A 14,750-nucleotide genomic window follows, 5' to 3' on the forward strand; every position below is an offset into this window, starting at 1 on the left:
GTGAACAGCGTGATGACGAGGACTGTTTAAATAACTATTCTAATTAAACCGGCGACTTTACTGGTCAATTTGTGGATCAAATACCTGCTGTGAATTTGGCCATTTAGATCCTTGTTAGGCAAACAAAAAAGTTGTGCTAAAAGAACAAAAACACTGAACAGCTGGCCGTGCGCATTCAAATGTTCATAGAGAAGGACAAATGAAGTTTAACGGTAAGGGTTATAGTCCATTTTCGGTTAATATCTGTGGTGAATGCATAAGAACTTGTGAATATGTTGTGAGCAGAGTATTTGATGTGGTACGAGTAGCTTGTATTGGGGTTCAATTTATTTACATTACACATCCGTCAATACATTTTCAGTCCTTTGGAACCATTTAAGGAGCTTGTCTTAAAAGAGACAGTCACTCTGGATTTCATTATTTTAAGCTCTTTTCTTTAATTGTCTACCATGAATGTCCAAATTTGAAAGGAAACAAACAAACAAAAAATACAATATAAACTTCTGAAAAACAAAACTGAATATTTTATTTTCCTTTAACTGAGCCAAAAAACACTAAGCGGAGATGACCCCCCCCCCCCAAAAAGTCTGCTTAGTCCTCTTTGTCTTTCTAGATCACAGAATATGGCATTTGACAAAACATTGACAGCCTCCCACCTGTAACCTCCCTCCCTTCCCCCCCTACAACATACACAGTTCACTGCACATACAAAGCAAATCGCCCAATGACGGGTCCTGGCTCTAACAACTGTGTTGCGATTTTCAAATGGAGCATGACAATCCACCATTTTGTATATCATGTACACCCTCCCCTAGAGTAGACGAACATGGTTTGTCAGTCGGCTGCTGGGCTTGAGGGTACACGGCTGAAAGGAAGGCAGGACCTGACACCTGGTGAGTCCAAGTAAGTCGCTACTGCATTTTCCTACCCTTTGCAAAGTATGAATGTCCATCTTGCATCAGGAGTTCCCAAACTTACATTTTTAATGGGTCCCTAATTGTCAAGAGTACAATTCAATTTTATGGATCATCAAGCAGGCACACATTTTCTTTGCAGAAGGGATTTTTGATTCTCGTGTGTTCTTTTTCATTAATTTATAATTTAAAAAAAAAAAGAGAAAAAAAAATTTTACATTTGGGTTCCCGAGAGGAAACATTTAAAGTTTCAGATCGACAAAATGTCTGGGAAATCCCAATCCACGATAACACCAATAAAACAAAATATGTGTTCACAGGACAATGAGGAGTTTTAGCTTGAAATATATGGGCCTATTTCACCTTCCTGTCATTGGGAATCGCATACTAGTTTAGAAAGAATATATCCATGTTCCAATGAGAATTGTGACATGAGAAAACATAAAAAAGGTGAATCAGTATCTATGGCTTTGGCCCAAAAAATAACTGAAAAAATATAGCGTAAACCCTGTGTATCCAGGTGACCCAATAGAGAGAGCAGAGGGGGGTGTCTTTGAGTCCCGGTCGGTGGTGCCATGTAGCCGCTTTTTTTTCTTCCTACCACTCTTTCTTTTTCTCATCCATGGACACGCCACCGGGCCCGAGGGCCACTACCAGCAGCAGGCCGCCGATGACGGAGGTGGTCTGGAAGAAGTCGTACTTGAGGAAGTCATGCATGGGCTTGTAGGTGGGGATGGTCCAGAAGGCGTTGAAGTAGACGTTCATGGCCAGCAACCACAGGACGAGCGTCAGCGCCGCCAGCTTGGTCTTAAAGCCGATGGCCACCAGGATAATGAGGGCGGTGCCCACCAGGTTTTGCAGGATCTGTGGATGAGAGGAAAGGTCCAAGGGGGGGGAGACAATTTACTAAGAGGATCACGTTGCTTTTCTCCCATAGACAGCTCTCTGGTCTTCATGTTTGCTTAACAGCAAAATGCAGTTTTCACAGGTGAAACACAAAGCCAAAAACAAGCACTATCTAATGTTTCAGCAATGAATGTAAAAGGCAACACCTGAGCAACTAGAAACACCCATCAGTCACATGTTCCAATACTTTTGCTCACTTGAAAAGTGTGTGGCTTCAAACTAAACGTGCTCTGTCCTGAGTTGTTTAACACATCTAGATGTAAACACCATGAAATAAAAGCTGGAATTCTGAACTTTTGTTCCATATTCATCTTTTGATCTGAAACCCAAATGTCTTCAGTATACAACAAAAACAAAGGAATGGACCTTGCCGTTCCAATACTTTTGAAGAGGACTGTAGCATATTTTTGTGCTCTCTATAATGCCCCAAGATGCCACACGAAGGAGCCAAAGGCCAGGCTAAAAGGGACAGAAGGGGTAATTGATGAAGTTTTTAAAACTGCTAGCAAGATATGAATGTAGCCTCACTTCAAGTACATACCCCTCAGGTCTTTGACCAAAGCCACACCCCTCACAAATGTGACGGTTATCCCTGTTTTGTTTCGAGACCTGTCCAATTCCCTGTTTTTAACTTTTGTTGCTAACTGGAGGTAAAGGATCCGGCCAAATAAAAATAGTCTGCGCAAGGCTGCAGGGCTGCGGCGTGTGCCCTGTGCACAAGAAAATGATTGACACACTATTCAGTCACACCTTCTGTCTAGGCTGTTGCTGTCACAGCAGGACATGTTTTTAAATAATTCACCTCCCAGGCACAGACATAAATTTAATATGCAAATCTCAAATCAGGTTGAGGTTGACCAGCTTCGCATACTGGTTAGTGTTCAGCCTCAAGAGCCTAAATTGCACTTAAAATGACACATTTATGATATATGATCAATATGTGTGTGTGATGATGACTTGAGTAGAGAAAAGCCAATGATTTCTGACTAAAATTGATTGGCTGTGCAAGGACTCACAGAGAAAAAGTTGGTGTCAAAATGGACCAGAGACATGAACATGAGAACCAGCAGTATGCGGCCTCCCAGCTGCATGTACTGCTTGGGCGAGCTCTCTCCCATAGACGGCACGCCGGCAAACATGCTCTTCCCTTCCGAACGAGACTCGGCCAGCAGCAGTAGGAGACCACCGCCCAGGGCCAGGTTTCTATAAGACAAAGACAAAATTCAAAACTACCCCACAATATTCACATAAGCATATAACTACGTGGGGCCTACCTCATCAAAAATTTTACATCCCATAAAATGCTGTAGGCAATAGTCTGTTGGGAGATACAAAAAGATTAGACACGATTTTGTTGCACATTGACAACATGAACATTTTGTCGCTATTATATCGCTCACCTGTAGCACTATGATGGCGAATAATCCAAAGCAGGCATGCTGTACAAAATTTCTACTGAGGATGAGGATACAGCCACCTGTGAGGACACATAGCAAGACAAAGGTATTTAAAAAGAATACTACTGTTGATACTAGGACTATGAACAACAGTACACTGTTGCCTTGAGATACAAGTTCAATTCTTTCCGTGACCACAACTCAAAACAATCATATCCCAAATGGGCTAATATACTGCACCCTGCCATCGCTGGTTCGAACGTATTGTAATGTGGTCAAGAACACTGCCGCCAGTGGACTTTCAATCGCTTTATTGAACAAACGGGAAGAAAACAAATGCATAATAAGCACATTCATACACGAGCAGTCAATGGGCACAACTCATGCCCAGGAACTCAACACGAAGACTGGCTAACGAGTTGGCCCGTTAACAGCCAGCCAAATGTACACTTTCATTCACTGATGTCCAGGTCGCACACAGCCCAGATCCTGCCATTTAAAGCTATAAACACTCAAATTCACAGATACTACAGCAGAACATGAGGATGTTGACACTAAGTGGACAAGACTAATACCTGCAGCTCACATGCCTACTATTGTTGGATTTAATAATATACTAAATAAATTTGTATCCAATGAATCGATGGGATAATCAGTTATCTCTTATATTGGAAATAAGCATATATTATCGTCTTTAAATGACACTGTTTACGAAAATCTATAAAATATTTATACTAAAAAAAATGTTTAAAACACTGCATCTACACACCTACAGGGGCCGACATTTTTACGTCATTGATGTGCGAAAGTCGCGAGAATGTGACGTGAATCTGCCCCTCATTCCGCCGAAAGGGAGAAAGTGACGTAACTGCTAATGTAGCTACTAGCTCGTTGCCTTACATTTGAGCAAGCCTAGTTTGTTAAAAATGGATCGGTAGGAAATGCAACTGTGTCAGGATGTCAGCTTCCAAGTGTGGACATTCAATTATGCATATTAAGCTGCCTTGGTAAAGTAGTCCGCTGGCTATCGCGAGCCTACTGGGCACTCGCCTAGCAGCAAGCTGGTAGTCACTAACTTGTAACAGCATATGGAGCTAATATAAACTGCAGTCAGGCCAGCCTGTAGTCAAAACGTCGAAGTCAAGCCAGCTGCCACAACGGTTGCTCATACTCAGCGCTACGGGAACACGCCTGAGGCCGCCAACACACTGTGAGGGCCAACTTCAAAATAAAAGCCTAACCTATAATACATTGGATAGCAACGCCTTGTTCGGCTTTTATTTTGAAGTTGCCCCTCGTAGTTCATCACAACACTAACATGTCAGCTCATCTGCACAGACTTTTACTCGCCTCAGTTTTTAAACAGCATTACAGTGACGAGTCAAACAGCGCATACTCCATACAGACCTCCAGGAATACTGAAGGTTTTCTGACTGCGACTGCCCATTCAATTCCACCTCAGAATGGGAGATGAGAAGCTCCGTTTTACAGATGCGCCCCGATGTGTTTTTAGCATTTGTTAACGATATCTTTCCTTGCAGGTAAATGAAAAGTATTTTGGAACTAGTAATGTCTCCTTTCTTGTAGCCAGAGTCTCTCTCACCTACTTTCAACCTCAGACTGTCACAATGATGTGCCAAATGTCCGACTGCCTCATTAACCTACTTCAACTGCCACTACGATGCGCCATGCGCTCCGCTGTTTTGTATACAATACAGGAGCGGCACGGGGTCACGGCTCTCTTTAATGTGATACATGCGTCGCACTCGATAACGTGCTTCATCTACAGGTGATTTCTACATGGATTTGTTGTCTCCAAATGATAGACATGACCTTTTTGGAATTATTTATGGCTAACTAATCACTAGCATCTGCTCATCCATGTTGGCGGAAATGTCGCGGCGTAGCGGAAAGTATAGAAAATAAAATTGATGATCCCCTTTTTCCATATCGAGCATTAATAAAATATTGATTGAACTGAGCATCTTGATATATCGCCCAGCACTAATATGAATAGAAGATCGATACATTGTAGCACGCCGGCTGAGCGATGTGCCGACGTGGTGGGTGGCCATGTTGGAAGGGGGCGATGTTGTCATCACTGGCAAGGCATGCGCACTGAAAATAAATCACAACTTGCTGATTTCTCAACCGAATTTCACAAAGTTTACTTTTTTGTCATCAAAGCACGTGCTATTAATTCAGAACATTTGAAAAAAAGAGCCCCCTAAAAATCTTCTCTATGAAAAGTTATTGCCAGTTCCCTAGCTGTGATTGTACATGACTGAGCATAGTTTATGGTTCCATTTTGAAGTGCACTAAACAGTCACAGCTAAAAATGTTAAACGCCATCATATCTTCTTTATTTAAATTTTTAATATATAACCGTGTCAGGAATGCTGGTCCAAGCTGCATAGTTTATTAAAAGTTGAATGTATTATTACCAGATCAACCTTTTAAAGAACAAACTGTTCTTAATGTTCTATCTGGATAAATAAAGGTTACAAATGAAATTATCTTTTTTACATACCTTATACACTTCAAGATGGAAGCTAATGACGGTTGTAAAAAAAAAAAAAAAGCAGCTGCTGCTTGCTGGTGCGATGAACTGCAATTTACATACCGCTGGTGTCGAGCGTAATGCTCGTGCCGCCAAAACTCTCACTTTTCAGGAAACCAAAAGGACTGCATGTGTTGAGCCATTGACATTGCATCGTTGAAGAGAGGAAAATATGGAATTGACCAAATTTGAACACAGGCGCAATATGATCCAATTAGTCGACTAATCGCAAAAATAATCTGTGACAAGTTGACCATCAAAATAATAATTTGTGGCAGCCCTATACAGCTCTAATAATTTTTTTTATTTGATTTTCTTTAATGTATAACAAGTGACAAACAGTTTGAGGCAAGCATGGTTTGCTTCTTATTTGGAGACCAGTGCATGCGTGTGTGTGTGTGAGAGAGCGAGAGAGAGTCTGGGAACAGGTGCCAAGGTATACTTAGTGGCATTTGAAAAATGGTAAAGTATCGACATGCAAACAATTTAAGATCCAAAAGTCCTTCTGGAGCGTAGCTCGTTTGTAAGATAGGGATTTTTTGTACTTGCATTATATCGCCATCCACTCACCGAGCTGGCCTATTAGATTAATGAAGACAAAGCACGTCGCCAGGAAGTAGCCGCAGTTCCATGTGGTCTCAATGTAGTCCCGCTGGTCGTGCCACTGGAACCACATGCGAATGCCATCCTCCAGGAAGGTGCTTATGAGACACAGACGCGCCAAGTGAGGCAGGTACTGTTTGGTCATCCGCAGGAACTATGGAAACAGGAAAGACATAAGAGCATGAGCATGTGATAATAACAGGTTCATATTGCTTAACAGAACCCTAAAAAGAATTGTTGCTTTGGGTTGGGCCAAGTTGTCTGGGCTTAAAGAATTCTCCGCTGCCAAATTATTTGGCTGCAATTAGTAAAACGCATAGAGGAGTCTGCTTGTCAGCTACAGTCATTATGCCGCATGCCGGGGAACGAGTTTTTCTTGCTTTGGACCTATCAAAATTGGACAAATTACACATTAGGTTACACATCTCCCAAAACAAATCTCTACAACAGGGGCAGGTAACATACGGAGAGAATCTCAATCAGGCCAAGATGCACTTTTAAAAGCAAATCAAGCCTCAGAGGAACTGTTGGAAAAAGGATAAAATACTCATCATATGCACAAACAAACATTTGTTACTTTGTTCTATTGCTGCATCATATTTTCCCATGGTATGGCCCTTGGAGGACTTCATGTAGTGCTGCAGCTATTGAATATTTTAGTGTTCAAATTGCTCACTGAATTCGGATAAACAGTATTTTTGCAAAACTGCGATTCACAGATTTTTAAGTTTTTCCCGATAACTGAACTGCGGAGACAGTCCTAAAAAGCTTTGCGAAGCTATTTGGTTGACGGACCGTAAACATGGCGAAAACGAATAGAGAAGAAAAATCCAAGGAAAAAAACAAAAAAGAGAACAGAAAATGGCGAACGTGTGGGAGCATTTCAGACTGAATTGCAAGGCGAGCACCGTGCCGTGTATTTGCTCTAACAATGACGTTGCTCTCCGCCGAAGACGCCCAGAATGAAGCCGCGTAGGACCTGAGACAAGGTAAAATTAACGTAGCGCAAATCAGTGAGGATTAATGTTAACGTTCCTTACTAACATAACATTAGCCCTGCGGAGGGCTACGGTTCTGTTAATTATGGCTACCCTCAAATTTGCAGCTAGTTTATTATGATGATGACAAGTATGCCTGTGACTACAATGTGACTTCATACGGCGTTCATTTTATCTGTTAAGGACAGCGCTGTGGCATGAAGATGATGAAAATTTAAAAAATGAAGTTAACTCAACAGTCAGTAGCTGTCACTTCTAGCATAAAATAGTGTGTGGTGGAACAAGAAGTGTTTTTCACTCTTGGTTGATGGATAAAATGCCAAGGAGCGCTGGTGCCGAATGTACTCCAATATAGGTGGTTTAAATTTTTGTTTGAACACTACAAAAACTTTTAGTAGCATACAGGATATTTGTCTTATTCCTGGCCAGTTGGTTTAAACTCATAAACGCACACCCATTAACCTACTGCATTGTGTCCCATGCTAAAATTCTAAAATGCTACCTATTGAAGTTGCACAGAGGCTGTTTATGCCTTTTTATTCATTAATACCTTATGTTTTTATACTCATAAGAAATGCTAAGTTTAAACTAAAATCAATTTACATTTTATTTTTATTTGGGTTTAAAATTGCATGATTGCAAAATGTTTGTAAACAAGTAAATACAGTTTGCTGCAATGCACAATGTGAATTTAAGGAACAAAAACTGCTGATTATATATATATAAAAGGAAAACAATTGGCTGTTCATTAAGTGTAATGTCCTATTTTCTCTTTTGTATTCATAATTGCTCTTCAACCAAGCACAAATATAGTTTATCTGTGTACTCAATTATTCAATTGAATTTTCAGTAAACTACTCGAACACTAAAATATTCAATAGCTGCACCCCAGGAACCTTATGTTGTTGTATTTTTTTTTAATAAAACCCTTTCTTCGGGTAGCTGTTGGATTAACCTGCAAAAAAAAAAATATGCTCCTCAAAATTAGAAAGTTGCTCCTCAAATTACGTCATTATCAAACCTGCACCTCCAAGGGGGAAGAAAAAAAAAGAAAGAAGTAAATTCGAGCCTTTTGCATTTGTCCTGAATTTCTCTTGAGATTAGCATTACGCACTACTCCACTGACACAGACGCACGCGTATACCCCCGCCCACTCAGGGGCCACGACAGCACAGCCAGACGCTTGCCAGCCAATCATCTTGCAAGTCTTTCCATGACTGCGGCAGAGAGAAGCATGAATGGACAAAATGGGAGCCAATCCGAATATGTTACCACCAATAGTCCCCGTTGGGTCGTCACTTATTTCAATTTCCTTCACAGCGTTAATTTACACACGTATAGGGCCGTGGAAAATGAACAAAATCGTGGAAAATAAGCAGAGTTAAGTCAACTTTCACTCCAGCTCCGGACACATGCCATGAAACACAATAATGACGCCTTACGCACATTTATGCCCGCTTGAGAGTAGTTTTATCGTATTAAAAGTTGCTCGGAAAGAGGGTCTAACTTAGCCAATAGTCACGCAACAGTGACAGCAGCGCAACTGTGAGCTGGCTAGCTAACACATTAGGAGCTAGGATTCATACCTCTTGATACCGGCTATTATCTGGCGTCGCCATCCTTGACTTGTACGACAAACGACAACTTGTCACTCGAGCGAAATGGAAGTGGAATTTAAAGCAGACGCGACTACGGGAGGTACTGTCACAAAACTGGTTTGTCATGCAAATTAACCTCAAGAAGGAGAGTCGTTCAACCGTCCTAAAGGCTCGTCAAGTATTTAAGCGTCATTTTTTTTCCCCCTCGCTGAGTGAAAGGGAAATGCAGCGTTCAACGGGGGCTAGCTCGCGCGTGCTAATAATTCAACTTGCCTGGTCTGCCACGTCTTCGGCCGTGCTCATGAAATCCTCCTGCCCCATGTTTGTCGACCAAACGGCTGATTAATACCAATAATGAAGGCTATATCCACACACTTTGCAAGCTTTTTTTGTTTTGTTTTGTTTTGTCTTTGCTTGTTCGAGACGCCCCTGCGCGTTCACGTTATTGACTGAAAAGATGTGCCTGTAGCCGACTATTGCTCTTTGCAATGTGTCGACACAGAGAGGAAGGCCGCCTCTGCCCCACAATGCAACGCGATTTGAGGAAACAAGAGCCAGCAGTCTGGTCCTCCTCCTTCGTCTCCTCCCCACTCAGCCTTGTTTCCAGCCTTTACTCTTCTGCAACCCAAGTGTGCCACGTAGGCGCATGAGGCTCGCCGGTAGTCTGACGCCGTGATTTTTTGTTCTTTTTTTTTTTTTCAAACCCACTTGAATAAGCGCGTGTTATTTATTAACCAGAAGTGGCAAAGGTACTCGCGCTCTGTACTGAAGTCTGAGTACAGAAACGCCGCAACAGAGCAAGCAATCGTCGTTGACAAGCTTTCTTACACTAGGTTCCTCCTTTAAAAAAAATAAATAAATAAAAATATTTAATTTTAGAGCGCCACCAAGTGATCCAGTGCGGGAATGTGTAGGATAGTCACTAAATATATATATATATATATATTTATATATATTGAAACATATAGCAAGATGTGTCATAAACTGATAGGTTTAATCAGCATTCTGTCATCTACTCCTGTAGTGGCTTGGGTGAAAAATCACTTCTGTTTTTTTTTAAACAAAATATAGTTATAGATTATAGTTTTAATGACTCAGTTAAGTGGAAAAAAAAAACTGTATTGTAAATTTGACGCACCACAGAGAAGAGTATTGTTAACAAATCTGCCAAATTTCAATGAATAAAAACATTGTTAAGTATATAAAACAAGGCTCCAAAATCACCATCTTCCAGCTGTAGGACAGTGTGGGCGTGTCCGCTGAATGCACTGAAAACGCCACCTGTCAATCAAAATACTTTTGTTCATAAAGTAATGTGTTCAAGTCTACTTGTTGAATAGCATGTGCCACTGTGTTTAATAAACAGTTAACTTTCCCTTAAGTGTCTCTGTGATGTGGGGACCCACACACAACACTTAGCGAGGTGCTGACTTATTCAACAACCCTGCTGTTAGCTTGCTAGCTTGTTAGCTCACAGGCTAGCGAATGTAATAAACAGTTAACTTTCCCTTAAGTGTCTCTGTTGTGCTGATCTACGTGCGGCACATGGAGCGAGGCTGTCGAGTATTGAACGGCCCCAACGCCGACACGTTAGTCCGGAAGCCCACTAGCTAGTAGCTGCTAGTCGGCGGCCAATTCACGGTGGAGTGGTCCAATGGACCATATGCATGGCAACATATTATGCATTTCCTGTTGAAAGGTGGCATTGAGTAATAGTTTTCGGTATCCATTGAATTAAAGCTTCCAGGACACCATCTGACAGAAAAATAACGTCACTCTTTAAATATGTGATAATGTAGGGTGGTGTAATAGTCTGTGGCAAGAGGGGGCATTAGCTGACTGAAGCGAGATTGTACATAGAAATGGCTACAAAGTCATTTATTGTTGAAGGAAATATGTTCATGTTTATAATTTAAGTGTATTAAACATTTATGAATTTTGTGTGCATTTGTATAATGTTGTTGTTTGAGGAGTCTTATTTACGTGATTTGTACAGTGGGCTAGACAAGTAACAACAATTGAAAACACCACGACACAACATTGACACACATTGGAACTGCAAACACCACAGTAATTGACAACATTGCAACATTAATGCACAACATAGCAGCATTTGAGCACACCGGAAGTGAGCTCCCCGCTCCCGTTATGCGAGCGGTACAAGTTTACTCTTCTAAAAATATTACTTTAATATCATTGTATAATTTTAAAATGTATAATTTTAAAATGTCCCAATACTCCGAATACTAAAATATATAAAACAGTACAGTTTGGATTTTTCTTGAAAAATGGGCTTCAAAAGTAAAAAGGAAAAAAAAAAAAAAGTTCAAACCATCAACATGAGTGGCAAATGTACCAATGATAGCATAAAAATCTAACTTGGATCATCAGCGTACAGCACTGTGTTTTTGTTACTCAAGCGAGTAACTATGACCTTGAGTGGCTTGTGAAAGGCGCCAATAAATAAAGTGAATTATTATCATTATTCATATCACTGCTTTTAATTGTTCCAAGGCTATGGTAGGGAAAATTTATTGACTTATTATGTTTGTTTTACTGGTGTGAAAGGAATGCACTTTTTAAAATTATATGACGATAATTTATTACAAATTATTTTGCCGAACCCCAAGCTATGGCTCGCGGACCCCCGCTTATTCTGAAGTGGCGAGGATGGACAGTGTATGCAGGTACGTGAGGGCCTTGCAGATCACAAGGCCATAGTAGGTCTGGAACAAGGAGCATTTCCCAGCACTGCCATTCGGACCCAGGTCTGACCACACCCTATCCAAATCAAGACTCGTCATTTGGGCTGAGCTGAACAGGTAACGGTAGCAGCAAGCGTTGTAGCGGATGTTTTTGTCTCCCGGGAATCGAGCGCTGTGGGTCGGCGCCACACCTGCCTTCTGGGCACAAAGGCCCACGAAAATATCCGCCGACACGGGTGCGCGGACCTGTGCGGATGCTACATATACTTTTCGTACCACGTCCTGGGACATGACATAGGTGGTGCCGTCGCAGTATTCCGGCAGGTGTTTGTGCAGGTAGACGTTCGGAGGCATGTAACCAGGGCTGGATGGGTTCCTATCCGAGTACTTTCCCTGGATCACCTGTCCCAGATACAGGTCCTCTGGGTGCCTGCGTAACCCGAGCAGGTAGCCTCCAATGGCAGGGAGGTTTACAAACACATGGTCGTGTGTCAGGAGAACAAAGCGAGCCCTGGGACAAAAGGTGATCAACCAGCGGAACGCTAACACCGTCCTCTCAACCGGCCCTCCAAAAGGTGAGTCAGTCACAGCGTGGCATTGAACCACGTCCCTGCTGTGGTTCGATTCTAACACGAGAGCCTCTTGCAGGTGAGAAGTGTGAGCTGAGCCAATGAAAAAAAGAACCCGCACTGGGAGGCCTTGCACCTGCGTTTGGTTGGCCCACGTCCTCCTGATTGCATCCCTTCTGGAGATATTAGCAGGGGAGCTGAAGATGAGAGCCAGGAGGAAGAGGTCAGCTGATGTGCAGGCATCACGGTTGGGGGCGGGGTACGCTCGCCATTCCTTTTCCGTGGCGGCACTTAGGTCTAACTTCCTGGCCTTCTCCCTGATGTCAATGACCAGCCCGTCATTGTAGACCTTAGGTACAGGTTGAAGGAGATACTCCTCCACAAAGTCACCTCCGAACAACAGTGCGTGGAAGAGCAGCACATTGAAGAGGAGGAAGCACCACTGGTGAGTACTTAGCTTGCACAGAAACCACTGGAACACAAAGGGGACACATGACAATGAAGCTACAGTGCATACACAAAGGCCAAATAACTAAGCCCTCCGTGATTAAAACAGGGATCAGGCAGGACTGCCTATTATCGTTCCTATTAGTTACTGACTGGTTAATGGCAACCATTACCGAAGGGAAGAAGAATGGGATCCAATGTAGGTTATGGAGCCGACTGGACGACCTAAACTTTGCCCATGACTTGCCAGTACTGTCACATAACCACATCCAGATAAAAGAGAACACACAAAATACTTGCAGGTCCAGCATTTCACCTCAAGTAGGCCTTACAATCCATAGAGAAAAATCCAAGACTGTGAGGATTAACATAAGTAGTGCTGAACCAATCACGTGCGATGGTAACCCCATTTAAAGAAAGAGAGTCTTTCACATACTTGGGCGGCATCATCCACAATCAGGGAGGTACAGATGCAGATGTCAAGGCAATAATAGTTAAGATAAGTTCTGTATTCCAACGCTCGCAATATCTCAATGTTATGATTTATTAAATATGACAGTTTTCAGATTTTTGCAAGAATCATGCAAGTTGACACGCATGATTTGCTTTCGCAGGCCACGTAAAATGATGTGGCAGGGCAGATCTGGCTCCCGGGCCTTGAGTAGGACACCGGTGCGCTAAGATAAGATGAAATACAGGGTAGCGAAATACCAGAATCAGTGCTTCAGTGGTACAGTACACCTTTGAACACAGGTCTGGCTAGAACTGCATCACAATGAAGAGTAAACAGCTATCGACAGCAAATTCTCAGGGAAATTAATAAGTTTGTAAATGGGATGTTTGACATTAGACAACAGTTAAAATACCCTAAATGTCATTCTTTCACCCTGAAATGTGGCTACTTTTTCTCAAGTGACCCAAAATACACAAAAATCTAAATATTTTAAAATGTCCATGTCTAGTACATTTAAAATGGATTTTAGATTTACCAGTGTGTGTTAAGTCAAGGAAAATGGAGGTAATGGTGAGAATCTTGAAACTGTTAAACTGTACATGCCATACAGTGTTTATTTTTCAGTCATGGTACCACCACATTTGCATAGATTCCCTGAGAAACATAAACATGTTGGTCTTTGTCGGGCCAAACGGTTTCCACAGTAAAAATTCATTTTAACTTTTGTACTTTGAGAGCCTGTACTTTTTTGCTTCTGCATAAAAAGGAGTTGAATCAGTACTTCTAGTTTTACCTTTTATAATTTATAATATAAATGAATCATTTATCATTAGAATTCATTACTATTTTTTTTACACAAGTATAATAATATTACCACTGCTATTATTATTATTATTAATAATAATAATAATCATCATCATAATCATAACTGATTTATATTACCTGCATGATTCTGTTCAATGATATTGTTCTTGTTGTTTTGGAGTCCAGCAGTTTAACCACAAGCTGTTGTCCCTTTGACAGGCGGGAATACAAGCTGACAGGGAGCGCGTCTCCATTTTCGTGAAACCCTATTCAGCGTGGATGACTGCACACAGACAGCATCACGTGTTACACGAGGAGGACAGCTTTGTGCATAAAACATGAACAAGACTGAAAAACGGTCAACATTTGCTGCAAGGATATGAAGGAAAATTATTATTAAGGCCCAAAGACCAGGTGGTGTGAAGGCCCTCTTGGAATCATTCTTTGTTACTATTCTTTTGACGAATTAATCACCTTTTGGAGGCTTCAACATGCAAGTGCATGTATCCTGGTGAATTCTTATGTAGTTTAAGCCAGTAGTTCTCAACTGGTGTCAGTCACCCTGTGACCTGAATTTTCCTATTGTTGCAAAGTCGTGACCCACTTTTGTAGAACTTGAGAACAATAAAGCATTTCTTTGTTTATAAATAGCCTCTGAAAACATGTACAGTACGTTATATTTGTAAATGCCATTGCAAATGAGTTTGTCATACCACTAAAAGCATATTGCTCGCCATGGTCCCCGCTAGCCACAGGCTGAGCTGCACTGTATTTGTTTACGGAGTAAACTAGTGA

General features: G+C 41.6%; 2 protein-coding genes across 3 annotated transcripts; both read right to left on the reverse strand.

Moving 5' to 3' along the window:
* Positions 1-309: 309 nt before the first annotated feature.
* LOC133464975 (surfeit locus protein 4) lies at positions 310-9,569 on the reverse strand. Of its 2 annotated transcripts, none has more exons than XM_061747235.1 (6): positions 9,250-9,569; positions 6,348-6,534; positions 3,221-3,297; positions 3,095-3,138; positions 2,837-3,023; positions 310-1,778 (listed from the first exon to the last, which is right to left on the reverse strand). In XM_061747235.1, the coding sequence occupies exons 1-6, from the start codon at positions 9,295-9,297 to the stop codon at positions 1,512-1,514; spliced, it is 810 nt and encodes a 269-aa protein (XP_061603219.1). In that variant the 5' UTR covers positions 9,298-9,569; the 3' UTR covers positions 310-1,511. The 2 variants fall into 2 exon arrangements, with proteins under 2 accessions (XP_061603219.1, XP_061603218.1); XM_061747234.1 differs by lacking the exon at positions 9,250-9,569 and adding an exon at positions 8,965-9,119.
* A 1,175-nt stretch (positions 9,570-10,744) lies between these two features.
* On the reverse strand, positions 10,745-12,867 carry LOC133465109 (beta-1,3-galactosyltransferase 9). The gene is made up of 2 exons (XM_061747558.1): positions 12,847-12,867; positions 10,745-12,722 (listed from the first exon to the last, which is right to left on the reverse strand). Exons 1-2 carry the CDS (start codon positions 12,865-12,867, stop codon positions 11,628-11,630), a joined length of 1,116 nt encoding a protein of 371 aa, XP_061603542.1. The 3' UTR covers positions 10,745-11,627.
* Between the last annotated feature and the right edge of the window lie 1,883 nt (positions 12,868-14,750).

This window comes from Phyllopteryx taeniolatus, chromosome 15 (assembly GCF_024500385.1).
Source record: "Phyllopteryx taeniolatus isolate TA_2022b chromosome 15, UOR_Ptae_1.2, whole genome shotgun sequence".
In the NCBI taxonomy this organism is placed as follows: Eukaryota; Metazoa; Chordata; class Actinopteri; order Syngnathiformes; family Syngnathidae; genus Phyllopteryx; species Phyllopteryx taeniolatus.

Bases quoted from the DNA above. Each gene is read 5' to 3' on its own strand.
- LOC133464975 (XM_061747234.1), bottom strand. From the start codon at position 9,102: ATGACAAACCAGTTTTGTGACAGTACCTCCCGTAGTCGCGTCTGCTTT. The intron at 6,535-8,964 runs GTATGAATCCTA...CTGTTTCCATAG, and splicing joins ATAATAGCCGGTATCAAGAG to TTCCTGCGGATGACCAAACA. The intron at 3,298-6,347 runs GTGAGTGGATGG...GTGTCCTCACAG, and splicing joins TAATCTAATAGGCCAGCTCG to GTGGCTGTATCCTCATCCTC.
- LOC133465109 (XM_061747558.1), bottom strand. From the start codon at position 12,867: ATGGTTGCCATTAACCAGTCA. The intron at 12,723-12,846 runs GTAACTAATAGG...TTTGTGTTCCAG, and splicing joins TGGTTGCCATTAACCAGTCA to TGGTTTCTGTGCAAGCTAAG.